Source organism: Aythya marila, assembly GCF_965140915.1.
Source record: "Aythya marila genome assembly, chromosome: 32".
NCBI classification, from domain to species: domain Eukaryota; kingdom Metazoa; phylum Chordata; class Aves; order Anseriformes; family Anatidae; genus Aythya; species Aythya marila.
The window spans coordinates 1,065,958-1,088,316 of NC_139073.1; the positions used below are offsets into that span (position 1 = coordinate 1,065,958).

General features: G+C 48.7%; 2 protein-coding genes across 2 annotated transcripts; one reads left to right on the plus strand and one right to left on the minus strand.

The window, feature by feature from the left end:
• Positions 1 to 5,990: 5,990 nt before the first annotated feature.
• CHCHD5 (coiled-coil-helix-coiled-coil-helix domain containing 5) lies at positions 5,991 to 7,730 on the minus strand. The gene is made up of 4 exons (XM_082781733.1): positions 7,690 to 7,730; positions 7,478 to 7,618; positions 7,223 to 7,374; positions 5,991 to 6,445 (listed from the first exon to the last, which is right to left on the minus strand). Coding segments are annotated over exons 1-3 (294 nt in total). The 5' UTR covers positions 7,692 to 7,730; the 3' UTR covers positions 5,991 to 6,445; position 7,223.
• A 176-nt stretch (positions 7,731 to 7,906) lies between these two features.
• On the plus strand, positions 7,907 to 22,255 carry ATP13A1 (ATPase 13A1). The gene is made up of 26 exons (XM_082781830.1): positions 7,907 to 8,237; positions 8,760 to 8,849; positions 9,156 to 9,346; positions 9,698 to 9,770; positions 10,070 to 10,225; positions 10,634 to 10,703; positions 10,836 to 10,942; positions 11,568 to 11,697; positions 11,960 to 12,015; positions 12,650 to 12,776; positions 13,049 to 13,186; positions 13,677 to 13,797; positions 14,435 to 14,592; positions 15,358 to 15,533; positions 15,824 to 15,934; positions 16,460 to 16,585; positions 16,916 to 17,024; positions 17,611 to 17,810; positions 18,175 to 18,271; positions 18,653 to 18,834; positions 19,155 to 19,269; positions 19,561 to 19,757; positions 20,195 to 20,337; positions 20,919 to 21,030; positions 21,252 to 21,395; positions 21,744 to 22,255. Exons 1-26 carry the CDS (start codon positions 7,920 to 7,922, stop codon positions 21,852 to 21,854), a joined length of 3,558 nt encoding a protein of 1,185 aa, XP_082637956.1. The 5' UTR covers positions 7,907 to 7,919; the 3' UTR covers positions 21,855 to 22,255.
• Positions 22,256 to 22,359: the final 104 nt, after the last annotated feature.

A 22,359-nucleotide genomic window follows, 5' to 3' on the forward strand; every position in this document is an offset into this window, starting at 1 on the left:
TCCTGCGTGAGGCAGGCGAGAGTTACGAGAAGCCAACGGGTGCCGATGTGAACAGCCACAAAAACTAAAATGGGCAAGAAAGAGAGAGCAGAGACTGGGAGCCTGAATTATTACCAAAGGGAAACCCTTCGGTCTCCTACCCAGGACCCAAATCTGGGGTTTGGTTCTTTGTATTTATGAAGGACAGCCAGAATTCCTAGAAAGGTCAGGTTTCCCCAAGAGCATGCCAGCTGAAGGGACAAGGTCCTTCAGACCCAACCTTCCCACATCTGTTTGAACACTATCTGGCAGACAGCTCCAGAAGGAAACGCCGACTTCTTTTCGCATCTCGATCTCCAGGGTTGTGAGCCTAAAAACGCAACCTGCGAACCTGGCTGGCTGCTGTTTCTGTATGTGGTGTTTTACTTCTGCGCCTCCACAGGCTTGCTGGTCTGATTGTAAAGGTGTGTATCCTCTCCAATAAGAAAAAAAAAAAAAAAAAAAGGAAAAAAAAAAAAAAGGCTAATTATTGTTGTCTGTGGTTGTGGAGGAAGATACCCAGGAACTATATAATCCTGGCTTTGGGGAATGAAAGGAGACGCAGTCCTGATGCATTTTGCTTCTTGTCAGGAATTTTTCACCTTCTCAAGACTACTTATAGAGAACATAAAGGACATAAAGGTGCTGTGTAACAGAACCGCAGCCCTATAAAGCTCACTCCAGCATTGCTTCACCTTTAATAAAGCTGTGTGAATGTGACACGTCCCGTTGTGTTTGCAATGCCAGATTCTGTAGCTGGACTCTCCTTTGCTCTCACCCTCAGCCTGTGTACATAGTTTACAGACACTCTGGCATTTCTTTTCAGGAGGGAAGGGGGAGCCTTTTGCAGAAACAGACGTTTCTGACGTACGTTTGCCCACAAAGACAAGTTCTAGACCCAGCTACTGCAGTTGGTTGGCTTCCACCTTTGTTGTGTGGTCACCCACCCGTAAGAAATGACACTGAAAAACTCCTGAAGCTGTACGGTTCTTTTTGCACAAAGACGGTCTCAGTTTAGATTAAGTTTTAAGAGAATGTTACGGTGAACTCTGTGCAAATTGGTGTTTCTCCCGGACGCTGGAGCCAGCTTCACCCACTGAAACCCTCCCTTCTCTTCGTTGTGATTTCATGCTGTGATGTGCCGATGTTTTTTTTTTGGTTTGTTTTTTGTTTTTGTTTTTTTTTTTTTTTTTGCATGTACATTTGAAAATAAAAAGCAAACTGTAAGTGGAAACCCGAAGCTTGCCTCAGCACAGTCAGACAACCTGCACGCACAGGCAGCCCCAGGGAAGGCTGGCCTGGGCTCCTCGGACAGCCCAACCTTTCCCTTCCCTTCCCCAGGAGCGAGGTATCCTGGAGCAGCCGAGGAACTCGTGCTGGCAGCTCTCCACCTCCCCAGGCAGCCAGCTCAACAGCAGGAGTCCCAGGTAGCTGCACGAGGAGCTAGGATCCCAATGAGAATAAATAAATAAATACGGCGAGCTGCTGTGAGGAGCTGTGCTAGACCTGGAGCTGCTGAGAAAAGGAGTCTGATGGTGACGAGAGATCAAGTGCCAAAGCCACTTCAGAGCTATACCCTCTAGAAACGAGCAGCTGTTAGCGTGCAGGCGCTCTCCAGGGCTGGATTCTGCCTGAAAGGAGCAGAGGGAAAGCAGAAAGGTGGGCACCAAATCCACAGCTGATGCTGTCCATGCCTGGGGAGCTAACGGGCTTGCCAAGCGAGTCCTGATGCCTCTCCTGGCATCAATCTGAAGGACGGGGCTGCTTTTAGCATCACCAGGATGGCCAGGGGTCAGTTTGGTGATCGCAGGTGAACCTGCTCTCTCTTGCAGCTCTCACATCTCCATTCTTGCAGACACAAGGGGCCGGGGGAGGCACGGAGAGGAGCGGCAGCGAGCACCGACCCTGACAAAGGGGAAGAGGCAGAGGCAGCTCTGTGACCATGGCGCAGAAGGGATCTGACCCTTCTGCACCTCGGGGGTAACAGCGTGCATCCCAAAACCCCATGGACGTCAGGGAGCTAAGTCTCACGGCTATCATGGGACCTGGAAATCATTCCAGAAGGCTCCGGCTGCTTGGCAGCAGAGTGAAGAATGGAGCCACAGCATACTGAAACACCTGGACACCCTCTCTTTTCCCTCTAGAGAGAATAAAGGTGAATAAAAGCGAATCAAGGTGACCACCGGATGAAAAACGTTCCCCCTCTGCCCACCCAGTTCCCCTCGTGCTTGCGAGGGACTCAAAAACCAACTGGACAACAGCCAAGCAAAGCAAACGTGTGTGGGGATGGAATGTGGCTCTGCACAGCTCCCTGCCCTCGGCTGCTGCCCATTTCAGCCCTGGCCCTGCCAGCAGCACTAAATCTCTCCCGGTGACTGCAAACACCAAAGGAACACGCTGATTTATGGCTCCTTTAAGTAAGAGAAGCAGAGTGTAAAACGAGAATATTTTCTGGATGAAAAATTAAAGAGATGTTTTTGTTAGTTCCTCATTCTAGGATCGTGTGTAATTTACCTTATTGGTTTTCGAGTTCCACTTGAAAGGAAAAGTGACATCAACAGGAGTTAAAGCAACAGGCTGAAAAAAGCCCTGACACACTTAACTTCGTATGCTGAGATCTAAACCAGAAAGAAATTGAGCAAAAATAAAGGAAAGAATGAACTCACGATTCTTAGCTTCCTCTTAGCTAAGGACCTCAGAACTCCTTGCATATATTAATTAATGATCCCTCACTACTCCCCAGCCAGGTAGGTGTTATTTATTTTAAAGGTGAGTAATCAGAGGCACAGAACATGTCATGATTGGCATCCAAGGCCCCACAGAAAGACGGAGGGTAAGTGAAAACAGAGCTGACAGCCAGGTTGCTTAAACTAGCAGCCAAAACGCACATCTGCCTGAAAACAAGCGTTGAGAGCAACTAAAATTGGAGAGAGCACAGGACCAGGAAACCGAGGGAGAACGGAAAAGCCCATGCCAGAAGTCACAGGACTAGAGACACAAGGACTTGGTGAACGATGGAGCGTTTGCCCTCAAAAGTCTGACACTGCCTTCCCGGTCCTCAGGCATCTCAGAGCTTGGTCCTCTGGGTTCTTCTCCTCGCTGTTGCAGTGGTTTGGTGTTTATTTCGGCTATTTTGTGTTCGTGAGGATGTGAGAGGTTCAATCTAGAAAAATCCTGGTCTAAATCTTTTTTTTTTTTCTTTTTCTTTTTTTTTTTCCCCCCCCCCTAAGCCTCCCACTCTGGGTAAGACGGGCTTATTCACTTATTGATTTCAGCCACTCGGCGTTAATTTAGCCGAGTCTTTGCAGCCTTTGGAGATCAAGCTGAACCTACCAGCTTGATTGACTGCCTGAGGTCTTCTTCCCCTTGCTCGGCTTTATGTCAGTGTCTGTCCTACCTGTAACTGCTTCCTGCGCTCGTTTCCACAGCCCTGGCCTAACCAAACCCAGTGGTGTGAGGTGTTTTCATCTTCCTGCAGTACAGGAACAACAAAAAAAAATGCTTCCCGAGTCCCCAATTCTTGTTCCAGGTTTTTCAGACCTCTCCCTTGGCAATTTACACCTTGGGAAAGATAAGGGAGCAACCGATGCTCCTTTTAGGAAGTGTTTGCATGGCTGCGTTTCCAATGACAGGACTAGAAAATTGGATTTGGAAGAGCTTTTTCCTACACTTCCAGGGACTTGCCCTGGCATTTTCCCTATTTCCAGCCTCTATCATGCACCCTCAGCCCTTCCCTCACATTTGCCAACGCCAACAACTGCAGTAATTGCTGTTCCATTTTTATTCCAGCAGCCAGCAAGAACAGGTAGCCCCTGCAGTTAGAAAAAGAGCTGCAAAACTCCTGCTCCGTGCTTAGGAGAGGGCCTAGCCTCAGCCTGCTCCAGCACGCAGCTACAGATTCCCTTCAGGCTCAGAAGCAAAACACTCCTCGGCTTCTTCCAGCCATTTTCTGGCACAGCCACTTGCAGGGAAGAAAATTGCTGCTATTCCCTTTGCTTTTTGCAACGTTTGCCAAATTTGCCAAGGCTACAAATTGATTCAGCCTAGAAACTCTTCCCAGGGTGCTGGTAAACTGGAGAAAGCACCGATTTCAAACCACAGCCCCCACCCCAAGACCTCCCTCCACGGGGAGGTTCTGTCCCAGTTCTCTGTTCCGTGACATTTGGGTAGCGAAAGCTGCACGAGGACGTTCTTTATTCAGAGTAAAACTTGCAGCTGCCTCACCAGTTTGTTCTCAGAAAGCCTTTATCTCCTCGATTGCACGCAGAAGAAGGATGGAGCAGCATCTTCCTCTGCCCCCTCTCCCTAGGAATGAATTTACTGAACCCCACAAGCGTTTGGCTGCTCGATGGCAGTGGCAGCTCAGCGGTTAACGCGCCTGAGCAAGTAATAATAGAGCAGCTCAGGCTCCTGAGAAGGAGGAGACATACCCAGGCTTAAGAGGGGGCCCACTGCACCTTAAACATAATGAAAAATGGCTTTTCTGCTGACAGGCTGACATTTCAATACAATGTCAACAACATGTAAAGCACCTTCGCTCCCGTCTAACGGCACCCTTAATAAAGCCATTCACGCCACAGACATTTCTGACTAATAGGGTCCTGCCCAGAACAAATAAATTTCAAAAAGATTTCTCCTCCTTTTCTGGTAGCACTTGCCTCCTCTAAATTCACTTTGAAGCAAAGCCACCGTCACCTGTTTCTCTCAGCTTTTCCACCAGAAAATAAAACATGCTTTATCTTTACTTTTTTTTTTTTTTTCTTCCTACATTTGTGGCATTTGATAAAAGGAAACAAAGTGGGTTTTGCATACACGTTGTTAGACATGACCCAGCATCCAGACACACTTTGAATCCCATCACTGCTGAATTGCAGCCACGCCGACGGCCAGCTTCATGATTCAGGCTCTGCTAGAAGCTGGAACAGATCAACTTCAATCTGCTGCCCCTCTCCCCAAAGGAGTTAAACTCTGCCCAACTGGAAAATGCTAAGTGATGTTTGCCAAACACCACAGGCTCAAAGGCAAAAGCTTGGACTTGTGCCTGGCTGAAGCACGGCTGAGGATTAATGTGTCCCAGGAAGGGGGTAAGAACCCCTGGGAACCAGGTCAAAGCCAAGGTTCCTGCTCCATGCCTCACCCTCAGGGGGACAAAAACCTCACGCTGAAAACACAGCAAAGCTGTGCCGTGCTTTCAAAGACTGCTGGTGCTGTACATGACACTTTCTGCATGTGCTCTGCTGGCTGCAGACTTCGGGAAATTGTTGGTTTGTGGTTCCCTGTAACTTTCCTGGAAGCTGCTACTCTGGACAGCAGCAAAGCCCTCGCTGTGAAGCTCAGCAGACGTTGTGTTGTGTAAGCAGGCCGTAGCAGCTCGTTTCTCCTTGTAGCTGGCCTGCGAGCATCCCAAAGGACTTTCTAAACCTCAGAGACCCATTTTTTGCTGTGGAGGGGTTCTCAGTCCCACCTTACACACTGCAGACCCACAGCAGTTTTCAGCCACCAGTATGCTGGAGGAGAGCCACAGCTTGCGGTGCCTCTGCAGAGTGCTCACAGGTCTCACAAGCCATTAATCCATTCCCTGTAAAACCAGCTATTTTTACATCGTTGTATATTTTTCTCCCCACCAGTTACAGCCCAGAAAACACCTTTCCTTCTAGCTGGGCTCTTTGTCCCCCTGTGTGAGAACACCAGTGGTGGCCCCCCCTTGCACTGAGAGATCATTGTGCCGTCGATAGAGCAGTGGGGTTTGAGGAAAGCTCTCGAGTCCACGCTTATTCTGCCGTCTCTGCTGGCAGGAAGACTCCCTCTGCTGTTCTAAAACAGCAGAAGAGCCAGGGCACCCCCAAAACCGGGAGCTGCACAGCAAATTTTCAAGCAGGGACCTTTGTGGTCAAGGCAACGTCACCGTAGGCAGTCCAGCTCTGAGGGCAGCTTCCATCATCAGGGGGAAAAGCCAGAACTGGCCTTTGATCTTCAGGAGTGACTTTTATTGGGACGAAGGAAAATACTGTACTTAATTATCAAAGAAATTGTTGAATACAGACTGCAGGAAAAAAAAAAAAGAGGTAAAGGCTGATTTTAGCTTTTGGTTCCTATTCAAGTACATCTGCAGGTTGCTCGCTGATCCTTTGGTATTCAACACAGCTCTGTAATTTTTTAATTATTTTTTTTACTCACAAAGCTGCTAAGGGCATGGAGCACCAGCAGAGAAAACCCAGTGTTAGCAGCACACAAGTGCCAGCAGATCGGGAATGCTCTGACAGCCGTGTCAGAGTCCAGCTGGTTGTTGAAGACAAGCACCAAGAGAACCACGTCGCAGGGCTGCACTCAGAGGGGAGCAACAACCCAACTGAGCATTGGAATGAGACTCCAGAGTACAGAAAGTTTTCATTCACTCCTGAGGATGAACATTAATTCCGAGGATCCCCTATAAAAAAGAACAAAAAACAAACAGCACAAATAAAAGAATCAGGTATGCAACACCCCAGTCATGAGGCAGAGTAAGTTACCTTTTCAGGTGACAGGAGGATGTCACAGTAACTCTGTTCCTATATGCTTAGTAGCAAGTTATTTGCTTTAACGTAGCTCCACAGAAATTTACAGGACCTTTATCACAGTGCTGTGTGCTGCAGCCTGACCCACCCAACAAACCCATTCTGCATATATTACCATGCAAACCTGACGACCCAGTCGATTAATCGAGCTGGACCAATTAAACCAAGACTACTTTCATCCCAGGGTCTTTCACCACAGGGCAGCACCTCAGTCCAACATAAAATGACCATTTGGAAAAACAAACTGCTGCACTTGTGGTCACAAACAGAGGTAATACTTCCCCTGATGAACCATACCAATGGGTTTAACCTTGATATAACTTCCTGCTCTGCGTTCAGAGCAGCTGGGGTTGGAAGAGCCCTCATAGATCACCTGGCTCTAACACCACCCACTAGATCAGGTTGCTCAGGGCCTTGAGCACCTCCAGGGATGGGGCGTCCACAGCCTCTTTGGGCAACCTGTTCCAGTGCTTTCTGTTTTTTGGGAGGACTCTAGGTCAGAATTAACAAGGGGTGGGAGAGAAACAAAGGTGCAAGCAGAATTTGGGCTGGCCTATTGCAATGTTGCTGGGCTGGCTGATAGCAGCACAGCCGTTCCAGCTGCTTAAGTGAGAGAAACGGAGCGTGGAGCCCCCGCAGCCCCCACTCACCTCACGCAGCGACCTTCACCTGCTCGGCGCAGCGCAGGAAGGCGGCGACGTGCTCGCTGCACTTGCCCACGGCGGCCTCGTTCTCCTGCAGGCACCTCTCGAAGGCGGCGAAGGGCTCGGCGCAGTCGCTGCGGATCCTCCTGACGATAGGGCTGCGGGGACACCCCGGCACCCTCAGCCCCCGGCCTCCCCCTACCCCCCTCCGGGCCTAGCCTGGCCTGGCCTCCCCCCTTATCCCTCTCGCCCCTCACTCACTGCGCGGAGGCGCACCGGGAGATGCCGAGGCGGAGGCTGTGGCAGTCCCGCTGCCACGAAGCCGGGCTGGCGGCCACGCAGCGCCCGTACTGCTCCAGCTCGCTGCGGCAGTACCGCGCCGTCACCTCCAGCGCCGCCTCCCTGCGGGGCGACACCGGAGTGAGCGCGGCGCGACCCTGCCCGTTGCCCCCCTCCGCCGCCCCTCTACTCACATCCCGCCGCTTCCTCCTCACTGCGCATGCGCCCCCACCTCTCCCTCCCTTCTGCGCATGTGCCCTCTCCTTGCACGGCCGCCAGGCTGACAACGCGCATGCGCGCCCTTCGCTGCTTCCCCCCCTCCCCTCCTGCTGTGCGCCCCCTCCCCTCCATAGCGCGCACTGCGCGTGCGCGCCGCCTCGCGGCCCACACCCGGAAGCGGAAGCGCGCCGTTGCTAAGGGGAAAATGGCGGCGGCCGGCCCGGCTGCGGGCCCCGCGGACGAGCTGGTCTCGTCGGTGACGCTGTACCGCCGGCGGCCGCGGCTCCTCCACGGCACCGTGCTGCCCTTCGTGGCGGGGCTCTACCCGGCCTGGTTGTGGCTGTGGGGGCCGCGGGTGTGGGCAGCGTGGGGCGAGGAGGAGGCGGCGGCGGAACACCGGGAGGGCCCCGCGCCCCCCGAGGCTGCGCTGCTGACCCTGGCCGCTATCGGCGTGCTGCATCTGCTGACGGCGCTCTCGGGGCTCTGGTCGGTGCACGCGCACTGCGCGCTCACCTGCGTAAGGGTGAGTCCCCGGCGAGGTGCTGGCCGCGGGGCCGGGCCGGGAGGAGCTGCCTCAGGCCCCCAGGGAGGTGCGGTGGGTCGCTGTGCACCGAAACGTCGCCGTTTCGCTTGGTCCGACCCAAATCTGGGGTGATTTGAGCGTTCGGAGCAGGGCTGGCTGTCTTTGTGACCGTCAGGCCCTTTGCCCTTCCGTGAGGGGCGATTCCCATGCATTCGTGGCAGTCGTTGTTTCAGCTGTGCCTCACTGTGCGTGCTGTCCGCCAATAAAATGTTGGCTTATAATTTCTTAGCATAGGCATAAGCTGGGGACAACCCTACAGATAACACTAATTGGTGGGTTTCTGTTTTGAGGAGGGATTATGATACCCCAAATGTCCCCGATTGTCATGCTTTTGGTCTGCAAAAACACCTTGCTGCATGGATTTCTTTACTTTTTGTGCCTTAACACGGTCATAAAACATTTCTTCCTGTCTGTCAGAGTATTACAGTCTTGTTTATGATGTGTGTATTGTGTGTGTTTCAGGAACCTAGTCCTAAGAAAGCCACATTAGCTAAAGTTGTGCCAACCCCAAATAACGGATCTGTAGAACTAGTGCCGCTCCACAGAGACCAGGTAAGGACGTGGCCATTGCAAGCAGAACTGATATCTGTCACATGCCAGAAAACAGTATTTTTATGTCAAGTATGCAGACCTCTTGCCTGACATTTCTTAGCTCCTAACTTAACTTCTTGGGGAAACATCAGCTGCAGTCAGTCACAGGTGGGGATGTTGGAGATTGCACTTTATTTCCTGTTGTCTGTACCACAAGCAGAATCATACAAGAATTAGAGATGTGAGGGATTGGGAGTTCTTTTCCTTTTTCAGCTGTAAAGTAAGGTTTTTGATGTGTATTCAGTTGTTGTTTTTTCCTCTTTACAGGATGAGGATGGGCAGGAAGCTCTTTCCTTTGAATTTCAGAAAATCAAGTACTCGTATGAAATAAACGGCAAGAAACAGTTTCTTCCTGTAGCTTTCCCTGTGGAGCATCCCCTGTGTTATTACCAGAACGCCCGAGGCTATCAGGAAGACAAAGAGATCCGAGCAGCTGAGAAGAAATATGGCACAAACAAGTGAGTTTTCCAGGCACAGATCTGTCTTTTCAGAGTGAGAGGGGTCTAAGGTATCTCAGTGCGTCAGTAACCGATGGGTAGAACTACAATCCTGGTGCTGATTTTCAAATGCTTGCTCCTGGTACTTCTTTTGCATGTGTGAAACTTATTTAAGGCCATAGAACAGTGTCAGACCAGACTGGGGATGGAAAATAATTAGGGGTAGCAAAGTGACTGAGGCAAAGTAGCTGAGAAGAGGGAGATTGTGGATACTGTAAAACACAGCCTGGACTGACACCAAGTGGCTTTGGGGTTGGGCTGTTGTCCAGAGTTGAAAACTTTTAGGTTAATACGGATTCAATTCTTTCCCAGGGCTGAGATGGTGGTGCCAGAGTTCTTGGAACTCTTTAAAGAAAGAGCTACAGCTCCATTCTTCGTCTTTCAGGTAAAATGAGGAGACGTAAAGGGCTGTAAATACTTTGTCCTGTTACAAATTGAAAAAATTCTTTATAATCCTGGTTTGAGCATCGGAATTAGTTTTCTAAAAATCAAAAGTACGTGCTGTTCTCACACCCTTAGAATGATTTTATTTGCCTGTTGTGGGAGTGAGCCTGTTTTTCCCTAATGAGTTATTACAATTAAATGCATACCAAATTAGCTGGGGAAAAAAAAAAACTGGAAATGGAAGGCTTTTGTTGTTTGAGTGAGATTAGAACAACTTCTGCATTGTTTTTCTCCCTGCAGGTGTTCTGTGTGGGTTTGTGGTGCCTGGATGAGTACTGGTATTACAGCGTTTTCACCCTCTCCATGTTGGTTGCATTTGAAGCTTCCCTGGTCCAGCAACAAATGAGAAACATGTCAGAGATCCGAAAAATGGGCAACAAGCCATACATGATCCAGGTAATCAGAATTAGAGAAGGAATGGTCACAAACACTGGAAAATTGGTGCTTGGCAGTGAGACCAAGAGCCTAGAAATGGGAAAGATCATCACTGGCTGAGAATCTTCTTTCTAAAAGGAACAAAAGTCCAGTGTAAACGGGATAAATTCTTGCTAGTTTAGTCTGAAATTCTTCTTCTTTTCATTCCGTTAATTCTTACGGTTCTGGCTTTATTTTCTATTATATGTTCTTTCATGGTTGGGTTGTTTTGTTTGTTTTTTTTTGGATTAGCTTGCTTTGCATAAAGTTCTTGACAGAGCTCTCTTTCAGCTGGCTTGCTGTTTCTTTTTCCCATCTTTTTTCACTGTCCTTTTTGACTACGCAGATGCATGCAGGGCTTCTCAAAGTGCTTTTTTTTTTTCCCTGCAGGTTTACAGAAATCGGAAGTGGCGACCCATTTCCAGCGATGAGATTATTCCAGGGGACATCGTTTCCATTGGTAATGGCTTGCGTGATGGTTGTAATCAATTATCTCAGCTAAACTGAAGGAGAGCTGTTCCATCCCAGCCAAATAGGCAAGCAGTAGTTATTTCTGCCTTCAAACTTCTGTGTTCTCTTGTATTAATTGCAGGCCGATCTCCTCATGAAAATCTAGTGCCATGTGATGTGCTGCTGTTACGTGGAAGGTGTATTGTAGACGAAGCTATGCTGACAGGAGAGTCTGTGCCACAGATGAAGGTCTGTGTGAAGCATCTTCTTCGTTGTCCCTTGTTGCAACCTAGAAAAGTAAAAAAATATTCACGCCACTGTAGTAGTTGTGAATGCAAATGAATCTCCTTGTGTGAACGCTGGCCCAGGCAACCTGGTCTGTTTGTTATCAACTCCCTATCAGTGATTGATGTTCTCTGGTAAATGAGAAACAGAATGCCTGTTTTGTCTGGCTGTGTCTCCAGCCTTTGAGCCTGAACTGTAATGTGGGCACGGCATTGCCCTCCTACGCATTCCCCCCAGTCTGGATTCTTTCGGCTGGGTAGAGGTGGGAGGAACAAGCTTAAAGCACTTCAAAACCCTGCACCTTCCTTCTTTTTGTGCCAGTGAGTGACTTAAAAATGATAAAGTAGTGCTTACAGAGCCTCCCTTGCTAAATTCACTGTGCCAAGGGTGAACTAGTCCTCTGAAACCAGAATTTCCACAGGAACCAGGCTATAAATCAGAAACTGAATGACACGTTCATGTCTAGATTCAGTTCAGGCCACCTGTGGCTGAAGTGAAGCTGAGAACATCTCGTGTGAGATAAAAGAAAGCAATGCTTGAAGATTACTTTAGATAGCTGTGAATCTGAGATCTGCCTGTTGTCCTGCAGGAGCCTGTGGAGGATCTCAATCCAGAGCACGTCTTGGACATGCAGACAGATGCCCGGTTACACATCATATTTGGGGGAACAAAGGTGGTGCAGCACATCCCGCCCCAGAAAGCCAGCACAGGACTGAAACGTATGTACCTGCACAAATTCCCTCCAAGAGGGCACATAGTATGCTCACAGGTTTATTTCGTGTGGCTTGGTGCAACTTTTGAAGGTGGTTATTGAGTTAAGCCTCCTTGGCCCTGCTTACTGTGATTCTTAGACTGGTTTTCAAGTTGACTGTATCCCCTTGTAAGTGAGAGGAGGGTGTAGTTTCAAGTGTATTCTTTCTGAGATAAACCTTTAAAAGATTTGCAGTAAACTTACTGTCTTCATTCCTGCTGCTGTTCCAGCTGTCGATAATGGATGCGTGGCATATGCTCTGAGGACAGGCTTCAACACATCTCAGGTAAGATGTGAATGTGCCTTCTCGCCTCTGCCTTGTCAGTGATGCTGGTTCTGTTGTTTAGTGCTTTGCTATAAGGAAATCCTCACGAAATACAGCAGCGGAAAACATAAATCAGGGCATCAAAACTGCTTGTTTGGTTGGAAGAGGGATAAATAAAGTTGGTCTCTGGCACTCTGTTCTGTGTGCGCCAAATAAGCTGTCTGATGTTTGATGCAGAAGCTTGGGAGTCAGCATTCAGGGCTGGTCTTGTGACTGGCAACGTTCTGTGTACATGCTTAGCTCCTGGTTATCCCTGTTTGTGTAACAATAATTGTCAGGAAGGGGTAACTGGGGTGTGTTTGCAGAGGCTAGAGATGTGAATGTGAGCTTCTTAGGAGTCAGTTCAAAATTTAAGACTGATTAAAAAGCTATACTGAACTTAAGTGGCTTAGGAGTGGGTTTATTTTTTAAATAGATTAATTGTGGGTGGCTCTAGGCTGAAGGCTATTAAGAGGTTCACAGAACTGGGAATAAGTTTCAGGCTCTGGCAGCAGCATACCAGAGTGTAACTTTAAAATTGGGTTTCATACATATTTGTAACAAACCACTGCATGCTGCAGAGATAGCTTCTTGCACTGAAGGCTGTTCTTCTCAGGGGAAATTGCTACGTACAATCCTCTTTGGGGTGAAGAGAGTGACAGCCAATAACTTAGAGACCTTCATTTTCATCCTGTTCCTGCTGGTCTTTGCCATTGCTGCTGCAGCATACGTCTGGATTGAAGGTGAGCTTTCTTCTTGCCTCTTCCAGGTGTCTGCACAGGAGTTGTACCAAAGCTTGTGGGAAGGACAGTTGACGTAATTTCTGAGAGTTACAATAGCTGGGTTGGGCTGCTCCAGTGTTTCAGTGTAGGGGCCCAGACTGCATTCTGGATGCTTTTCTTGCCCTCCCACAGCTCTTCCTAGGTAGGTGTGCTTCTTTGTGCTATTTGTCTTAGTTCTGTGGGGCACACAGTCGAAGGACGAGGAGTTACAGCTCTCCTGTCTCATCCTATAGGCACAAAGGATCCTAGCAGGAATCGGTACAAGCTCTTCCTCGAGTGTACTTTAATACTGACTTCGGTTGTCCCACCTGAACTTCCCATTGAACTCTCTCTGGCTGTCAACACCTCCCTCATTGCCTTGGCCAAGCTTTGTAAGTACCAAGCCTAAACACAAAACCAAAAATCAGACTGCTTTCTTGCACCTGGAACTGTGGGGGACATTGGTGAGAAAATGGGTGTGAAATTGCTGTAGTCTCCTCATTTCTACGCCGTAGCAGTATCTGACGTGGGTTTTGGAGCTGGTCTGTGAGGTTTAAGCCCCCCTCTCAAATGCAAGAGCCTAGGAGGGGTATGTTTTGAAGTGGATCCAAAGTAGCTGAACCAAAATATTTACATGAAAGCCTGCTTGCTCAACAGTTCTGCACTGAGCAGGTTCCTGTATGCGGATTAGGAAGGTCAGGGGCTTCTGTGTTGAACTATGCTGCTACAACTTCGTGTCTGTTCTGGTTTTAAACACTACAAGACTTCAGAGCGGAGAGCTGAACACCATGTTTATAGCTTCCGTCCTGTGATAAAAGCTGCTGATCTGCCCTGGCGTTGTTGTAGCTGATGCGTCACAGACTTTCCTCTGCTCTCTTCTAGACGTGTACTGCACAGAGCCCTTCCGCATCCCCTTTGCAGGCAAGGTTGAAGTTTGCTGCTTTGACAAAACTGGAACGTTAACCAGTGATCACCTTGTAGTGAGAGGAGTAGCTGGGCTCAGGTAGGTGATTGTTGTTAGAGTGACTCGCTGTGTTTTGGGCTTTGGGCACGGCAGCACTCCTCAGGCACAGCTGAAATCACGGTGGGGAAGGGAAGAAATTCAGAGATTCAGAGAGTGAAAGAAGTGGCTTGAACTGGAAGGGGAGAGGGTTGTTAGTCTCTGGCAACAACACTCAAAAAAAGGCTTCCTGACCTCTGGATTTCAAAATGTAATTGCCTCAGGGGATTTCTCACACGGAGTTTTTATGCAGCTGATGTATTTGCAGCCTTGCTGTGTGGTAGCATGCTGCCTTCTCGTTCACTGCCCTAATGAACTGTGCTAGAAAGCTAGACGCCACAGCAGAGGGATCTCTTGGCCCTTTGATTCTGCAGTTACTTAAACGTGTTAGTTCAGTCTTCTGTTTTGCGTGTTCTGCTTGAATCAAGTTTGCTCTGGAGAACTGGCAAAAATTACAGGGTTTGGCGCTGTTTGCAGTTGAGACAGAGCCAGGTTTCCCATGGCTTTGATCTTGCCATGAGAAGCTCTGCTGTTTACTGTGTTAGAGTAGAATTATATTTTTTTCTGGGAAAAATTCCAGGGTTTGTTTGAGATAATGTGAATGGGTCTGCTAACATGGGCAGTCTCTTTTATGCTGCAGGGATGGGAAGGAAGTGACACCAGTATCTGACATTCCTGTAGAAACCCACCGAGCGATTGCTACTTGCCATTCACTTGTACAGTTGGATGACGGGACACTGGTGGGAGACCCGTTAGAGAAGGCAATGTTGATGGCTGTGGACTGGACCCTGACCAAAGGTAAAACCTTCGTGTGTTTGTTTTGGGAGGGTTGGTGATGATAACGCTGTTTTTTGTCGGTCGGTTTGAGCATGAAATTATCTGGTCTCTGGAGATCTCCTGTGCCTCATGCTGGCTTTCTGTAAATCATGAATTTGATCTAGTGTGGTCACAGGAACTGGCTTGGGGCAGTGGAAATCCTTGCACTGCGTATCTCGGGGACAGCAAATAGTAAAAGGCTGTTCTCAGGACTGCAGATAATGCATTCTGCAACCAGTGTGCTTGGGTTGCTGCCTTTTGGTTCTAATTAAGCAAACTGCAAAATGGGGGTGTGACTGGCTAGTGAAGATCACAGTTGTGAAAACACGACAGTGTGTGTTTTAGCACCGTCTGCGTGCAGTCTCTGGAGGTTTTCTGCTCTGCTTCCTTGGCTCTGGCACACACAAATAACTAAAGTAAGAATCCTCTAGAAATCCTGATTGCATATCTCACCAAAACCCATGCTGTTGTGTTTTCTGCTTCTGGATTTTGACCTGTGATAAAACTATAATGGTGTAAATGCACCTTCAACCTTCTGCGTTGCTGTTTATATTAATGCACTTAGACATTCTGACTGGTTACGTCCTTTAATTCTTGGCATTAGAATTTCCAGCTTTGTATGCTTGTATTTAAGGAAGAAATTCTTATGATCTCGGTGATCTGTGGGTTCCTTTGGGACCTGAAGGGAGGGGTGTTGCTTTTGATACCGAGAAACCTTTCAGGATTTCCTGATCTGTTTGTTTCCAGATGAGAAAGTTTTCCCCAGAAGTATTAAAACTCAGGGACTGAAAATTCACCAGCGCTTTCATTTTGCCAGTGCCCTGAAAAGAATGTCTGTCTTGGCGTCGTATGAGAAGATTGGCTCGACTGATCTCTGTTACATTGCAGCTGTGAAAGGGGCCCCAGAGACGCTGCACAAAATGGTGAGCGCAGCTCTCTAGGAGAGGAAAAGCCTTCTCCAGCACGTGTGCTCGTGCTCTTACACTTCAGTTTGTCCCTGCAAAGTCTGGAGCCTGAATACAGGACATAGCTCTTCTGCAAGACAAAATTCCATACTGAACCAATGCCTGAGAACAAACTCCACCAGGGAGTTTCAGTCTACCCAAATGTGCCTCTTTTCCCTCTCAGCATTATTTAATGTGAAATACTGGAATGTGCTACTGAATTGTGTTTGGAGCTGTATTAATGTGACTTTTCCCCACATCTCCTCTAGTTGTCTCAGTGCCCAAGCAACTATCATGCTGTCCACACAGAAATTTCGCATGAGGGGGCGAGAGTGCTGGCCCTTGGCTACAAGGAACTGGGGCACCTCACTCACCAGCAGGTACACCTCTCTTTTTAAACCTTCAAATTGAGCACCTGTGAAAGGAAACAGATGGCATGAGCAGGGCTGCAGAAGAGTGAGGTCTCTTTTGGTTTGCTGTTGCCCAAAATTGCAATAGTTGTGTTGATTTTACAATATGGATCTTCTGGGAAGATCACAGCCTCTGCGTTGTGCTCCCAGCTTTGACTCCCTGTGTGTCATTGATTCATATTTTTTTTCCCCAGTTTGTAAAGCAGGGTCAACTCTTTTCCTTGTAGCAGCTGGGGAGAGGATTAGCACTGAACTTCTTAGCTGTGAACCTGTTACTGTGTGGGGATGGGCATGTGTAACTGTTCTCAGGGCCATCTCTGGAGCTTTGTCCCAAAGAATTCTGTCTGGTAGAGCAGCTGATGGGTTGCTCTGTGCATCTCAAAGCACCAGTTGTCTTTCTAGTGATGCTTTGATTGCCAGGAAGCACCCCCAGGAAGACCAGATTGCTGCTCTGAAGCACCAGGTAATGCTGTGGTTACTGATTTGCTTTGGCAGGTGCGAGAGATGAAGCGTGAAGCTTTGGAGTGTGATCTTAGATTTGCTGGATTCATTGTGGTTTCCTGTCCTCTCAAAGCTGACTCCAAATCTGTCATCAGGGAGATCCAGAATGCATCCCACCACGTAAGCATCAGCAGCATCCTGGCCTTTCTGGCAGACTTGGTATTCAGGAAGTGGAATTTCAGTGCCAGAAACCTTTGTGGAGTGAGGGCAAAGGCTTCCCTGTGATGAAGGCAGGGAAGCTTTGTGGATGTGATAATACTTTTATGATGGGATTTGCCTTGACCTAGAGAGAGGTGGCCTTTCTGCAAGGTGCTGCACAGAGCTACATCTCACAGGGAATGTGTCCAGCATGCCCACTAGACAGAACTCTTTTCAGTGTAAAGGAGTTTCACCGAGAATGGCCACTTGCCTTCCCGGAACTCATTTTGACCTCTTGTTCTTTCCCTTCAGGTAGTGATGATAACAGGAGACAATCCTCTCACTGCCTGCCACGTGGCCAGGGAGCTCCACTTCCTCCAGAGGGAGCACACCCTCGTTCTCCAGCCTCCTGCGAGCAAAGGTGACTGATTCCATGCAGGAAAGCATTCTGCATTCTGGGGGACAGCAGCTAAAGCCCTCCTAGGATTGTATCAAAGTTAGCCACGTGACAGCAGTGTGGCTGCTTGATGCTGATAATGGAAGCTGCTTATTTGCTTTCCAGAGCCCCAGACAAACCTCTGTTCTTTGCCCCTTTCTTCTCTGAGTACTATGAGAGCTCTGCCAGCTCCTAACCAAGCCACCAGAGCACCAAAATTAACAAAAACAGCAGCAGCTGGAAGGTCTCTGTCCTGTGCAGATTCAGAGGCCAGAGCTGACACAACAGGAGTGAGCTTGTCCATCTGTTAAAGCACGGTGCAGCCAGGGGAAGCTGAGAGCACTGTGTCACTATCTGACTGTCAGGGGCTGCAGTGCAGGGAGTCCACATAAAGACTGCAGCTGGATGGGAGGCGGGGGTGTCAGTGTCACAAGAAACAGAGGGGCCTCATGTCTTTCATGGCGAGGGGCTGCAGACAGCAGGGTTAGTGTATGTTGGGTGTCTGGGAGCGTTACTGACAGCCAGGCATCTCACAGGCATGTTCATGTCAAGTTTGTGCTTCTCTTTCCAGACTCCAGCTGGCAATGGCAATCCATCGATGGTGCTGTCGTGCTCCCGATCTTGCCAAGCTCCTTGCGAGAGCTGACCCAGCAATACGACCTGTGTGTGACCGGGGAAGGTCTCTCTCACTTGCAGTCTGTGAACAGACAGCAGCTGCTGAAACTTATACCACACATCCAGGTGTTTGCCAGAGTGGTGCCAAAGCAGAAGGTGAGGGGTTTCTGCTGGGGTAAAACCCAACTTTGGCAGGTTTGCCAGCAGGGCTTACCTGGTGCCTGGGAGCAACACAGATACTAGCACACGATTAGTGCTAAAGCTGCTTGCAACAAACCAGTGTAACCACTCCTGAAACCCATGCCAGCTGGCAGTGAGAACCAGAGATCAGGATGTGTCACATAGTGTTCCTAAAGACTCTCAAGCCCATTCTAGCTCTGCATGCATAAAACGATGCCTGAGGCTGAACCTTTTGGAGCCTGGGTGTGAGACCAGCAAGTTCCTGCAGAACAGAAACACTTGACCAAGACATGTAGATCACCCCAGGCTGCCAAGCCTCACTGCACAATTCTTCTTGCAGGAGTTTGTGATCACTACATTGAAGAGCCTGGGCTATGTAACGCTGATGTGTGGGGATGGGACCAACGATGTTGGAGCTCTGAAGCATGCAGATGTGGGTGAGTGTGCATGCAGGACTCGTGTGGCCTTGTCTGAGTTTGGCTGGTGTTTCTGCACACAAAATTAGTGTTCATTTCTCTGGTGGTTTGCGGGCTGGGATTGATCTGAGCAATATCATTTGAAGAAGGATCTCTGTGCTGGTGGAATACTGCTGTGTGTATACAAGCAGGTAGTGGGAATTAGCTGCAAAGCATTTCCCTGGGAGAAAGACTCTTCGTGATTTTTTTTCAAAGCTTTGCTTCAGCAAGTGTAACCTGTCTGAAGTCTCTGTGTAACCAGCCTCTCACCTGGCTCCAGTTGGGATTTCTGTGTGGTGAAAATGCTCTACTAGCAAAGGGATTATGACACTTCTCCCTACAGCTAATGTTTTGGTCTTTCAGGAGTGGCTCTGCTGGCAAATGCTCCTGAGAGACTGCCCGAACGGAAGAAGAGACCTCGAGATGGACCCAGTGATGGGAGGCCTCCGGTGCTGTCAATGGGGAGCGGGACCGTGAAGCCCACGTCCCGTGGTGCCAAGCACAGAGTCATGTCCCAAAGAGAGGAACAACTGGCCATCCAGAGGGTTGGTAACTAGGTGTTTAAGAGTGTTAACTTATCCTTGCTCTTGGTTCTTCCTCACGTTTACTGCTAATTCATGAGAACTGGAAATGGCAGGATGTACTGGGAAAAGACCAGCCTCTCTGGCCTCTTGTTATCCTGAAATGACAGAATTAATTTGGGCAGGGAAGATGCTGCTTTGCTAGACAGCTGCCGAGCTCCAAGAATGAAGATTTCTCAGCCTCACCTTGGAACTAGGGTGTGGGGGAGGATAGGGAAGACTGTCATCAGTCCAGGTTGTGAAAGAGAGGTGTGAATGTGTGTCTTTTTCTTACTGGCCTGCAGGAGCGGATTAGTCAGGTCCTGAAGGATTTGGAAGAGGAGCGTGTGCCAGTCGTGAAGCTGGGTGATGCCAGCATTGCAGCCCCCTTTACCTCCAAGCTCTCCTCCATTCAGTGCAGTAAGTGCATGGGGGTAGCTGAACAGTTGGTGTGGATCTCCGTGTGTTCACATTCCTCAGTGAGAATAAGTCTGGATTTGAAAGAAGCCCCAGAGGGCGTGGGGTGGTGAGAAATGCTCCCAAACCCATGGCTTTGCCAGTTGGTTGTGTGCAGAAACCTTGTGGAGGGTTCTCAGACAGGGATGCTGTGTACTGCTCCTCTCTGCACTGCTTCAGAAGAGAAGACTGAGGGACAAAGCCCCCTGACTTGTTTTGTTTTGTTTCCAATCGCTGCTTCTTCTTGCTCCTTAGTCTGCCACGTGATCAAGCAAGGTCGTTGCACACTAGTGACAACACTCCAAATGTTCAAGATCCTTGCCCTGAACGCCCTGATCCTTGCCTACAGCCAGAGTGTCCTCTACTTGGAAGGGGTGAAGTTCAGCGACTTTCAAGCAACTCTGCAGGGTCTGCTGCTGGCTGGCTGCTTCCTTTTCATCTCCAGGTCAAAGGTAGGGGGAGAACGTGCATTAGGACAGTGGCTGGTTGGCATCAGTCATATCAGAATTACTGGAGGAGAGCCTCTCTCCAAAACAAAACAGCGGTTTTAATAAATCAACAGCCCAGAATGCCCCAGGGGGGGAGGGTTTTAGTTCCACTGCATTTGGAAAACTCCCTAAGGCCAGTGCTTGCTTAAGGGAGCATCTTGTGGTTGTGGGCAAGCTGCTTTCTTCAGCTTTGGGAAGAAGTAGAAGAGGTGGGAAGGGTAATGCAGAGAAATGGTTCAATGGAAGCTGTTACCTGCACCACCCAAGATGTGGACCTTATGTTTGTTTGCATGAAGTGGAATCCTCGCAGGCATTTCCTGAGAAATTAGATTGTGCTGGACAACTGCATATAGGGATGGTCAGAACTGTTCTAGTCAACCCTGCTTGGTTTTTGCTCCCAGCCTCTGAAGACACTGTCCAAGGAGCGCCCGCTGCCAAACATCTTTAACCTCTACACGGTTCTGACAGTGCTGCTGCAGTTCCTGGTGCATTTCCTCAGCCTCATTTACCTGTACCGCGGTGCCCAGGTGCGCAGCGATTCCAAGTAAGTGTCTGTTCTTCCAGCACTGAACATGTTTTCTCCAGCTGCTGCTAAGCAGGAGGGTGGAAAAGACATCACAGTGCTCTTTCTCTGAATGCTCTGTTGAGCACACTGAGCGTTAGGAGTTTAAAATGTGCAGAGAAAGCGTGCTGTGCTGTACATAGAGTGTGCTGGCAGCAGCCCAGCAGGGCAAGGATGATAGAAATGGTGGGAATATGGTCTGTGATACCCTGCAGTTCCAGTGGTCTCCTGGCCCCAGACTGAGGAGGTGGATTACTGGAAAGCTTTTTAAAAAAGCAAATAAAAAAAACCCTTTTCCACTTGATTTTTGTTTTGTGGCCAAGAACCCCATGCTTAATTTTGCTTGCAGCATATGCAGCTCCACTCTCAGCTGTGCAAACATACGTGCTTGGGGGAGGGCTGCTGCTAATGGGAGCTACCAAAATTTGGGAATAACTTTCTGCTGGCCAGCAGAAGTTGTGCATAACTTAAATAAATCAATGTCAGTGGGGTGAGGCAAGGGAAACTCTGTTCCTGGTGATCCGGAGTCTGGTCCGCTGATGTTCAGCTTTGTTCTCTTTCAGACGGGAGGAGTTTGTAGATCTCTACAAGGAGTTTGAGCCCAGCCTTGTGAACAGCACTGTGTACATCATGTCGATGGCAATGCAGATGGCCACCTTTGCTATTAACTACAAGGCAAGTCGTGTTTATTTGCATCTCTAGTAGAACTGGAGGAGTGATTTTACAACTAAGATACCACAGAACAGAGCAATGTTCTTGCTTTTCTGCAGAGAAAAGCTCCCTCTCTTTGTGTCCCAAACCATGTCAGGAATTGCTCTATCCTCTAGCACGAACACGTCACCAGTGGGTGAGCACAGTGTCACTTTTGCTCATGTTTCTTCCCTGCTGTGTTTCAGGGCCATCCTTTCATGGAAAGTCTGCAGGAGAACAAGCCTTTGCTGTGGAGCATCATCCTTTCAGGCCTTGCCATTGTGGGCCTGCTCACTGGCTCTTCTCCAGAGTTCAACGAACAGTTTGGCTTGGTAGAAATCCCTACTGAGGTGAGCAGGCAACATTTCTCTGTGCCTACTGCATTCCACACACAGTTTCCATGGGGAGAACAGGAATCAGTCTGTTTTCAGAAACTCTGAAGGAAGCTAAAGGGTTTTAGCAGACAATAACTTACAGGAATGCCAGCTACCCAGATAGCTTTAAGTAGAGAATGTGGTAGCAATCCTCCTGGAGCATTGGGGTAACTGTAGCATGCTGCAAAAGCAAGTTCAAGCCTCTGGTTAAGCGGTTGCTGCAGAGGTACTCCATTAAAGTGCCTCAGAGCAGAGGTTTTGTGCTGCTGGGACAGTCACTGAAGTGGGGGAGGAGAAGGGGCTAATCACTTGTTTGTTTCCTAGTTTAAGATTGTGATCACGGAAGTGTTGCTGGCTGACTTCTTCCTCGCCTTGTTAGTGGACCGAATTCTTCAGTTTCTGCTGGGGAGCGCAAAACTTAAAGTGCCTTCCTGAAACCGGTTACAAGGTCCTCGCCCCCAGCAGGGCTACACGAAGGACAGCACCCAGGGCCGTGTTTTGACATCACAAGAATCATCCTTACTGTTTTAACAATAACTCTGATCCTGTTCAGAAACAGACATGGGGAAGCTTTCTTCCGTATCCCGTGGAAACCACCTCTGTGAAACAAGACCTGACTTTTTAATGTTTCCGGGACACACCACCACCTGTCGGGAGTTTTGTACTGCCCTGTTTGAGGAAACGTTTACAGAATTTGGTTAACTAAATCAAAATCGATGTATTTTGAAACATGTTTGGAACTTCCTTTGTGGGGCTGAAAGCTTTGTGATGTTTTTAATAGACTGTGAGACAAAGCACAGGAGCAGATCAGCAGTAAACTAAAGATTAGGGTCAAAGGCAGGAGTTCTTACACAACAGGAACACTACATGCTCTTGCACAAGCTAATGCTCAGAATAAAGAGTTGACAAAGCATAGAAGAAAACAGCCAGGAGCTCCTGT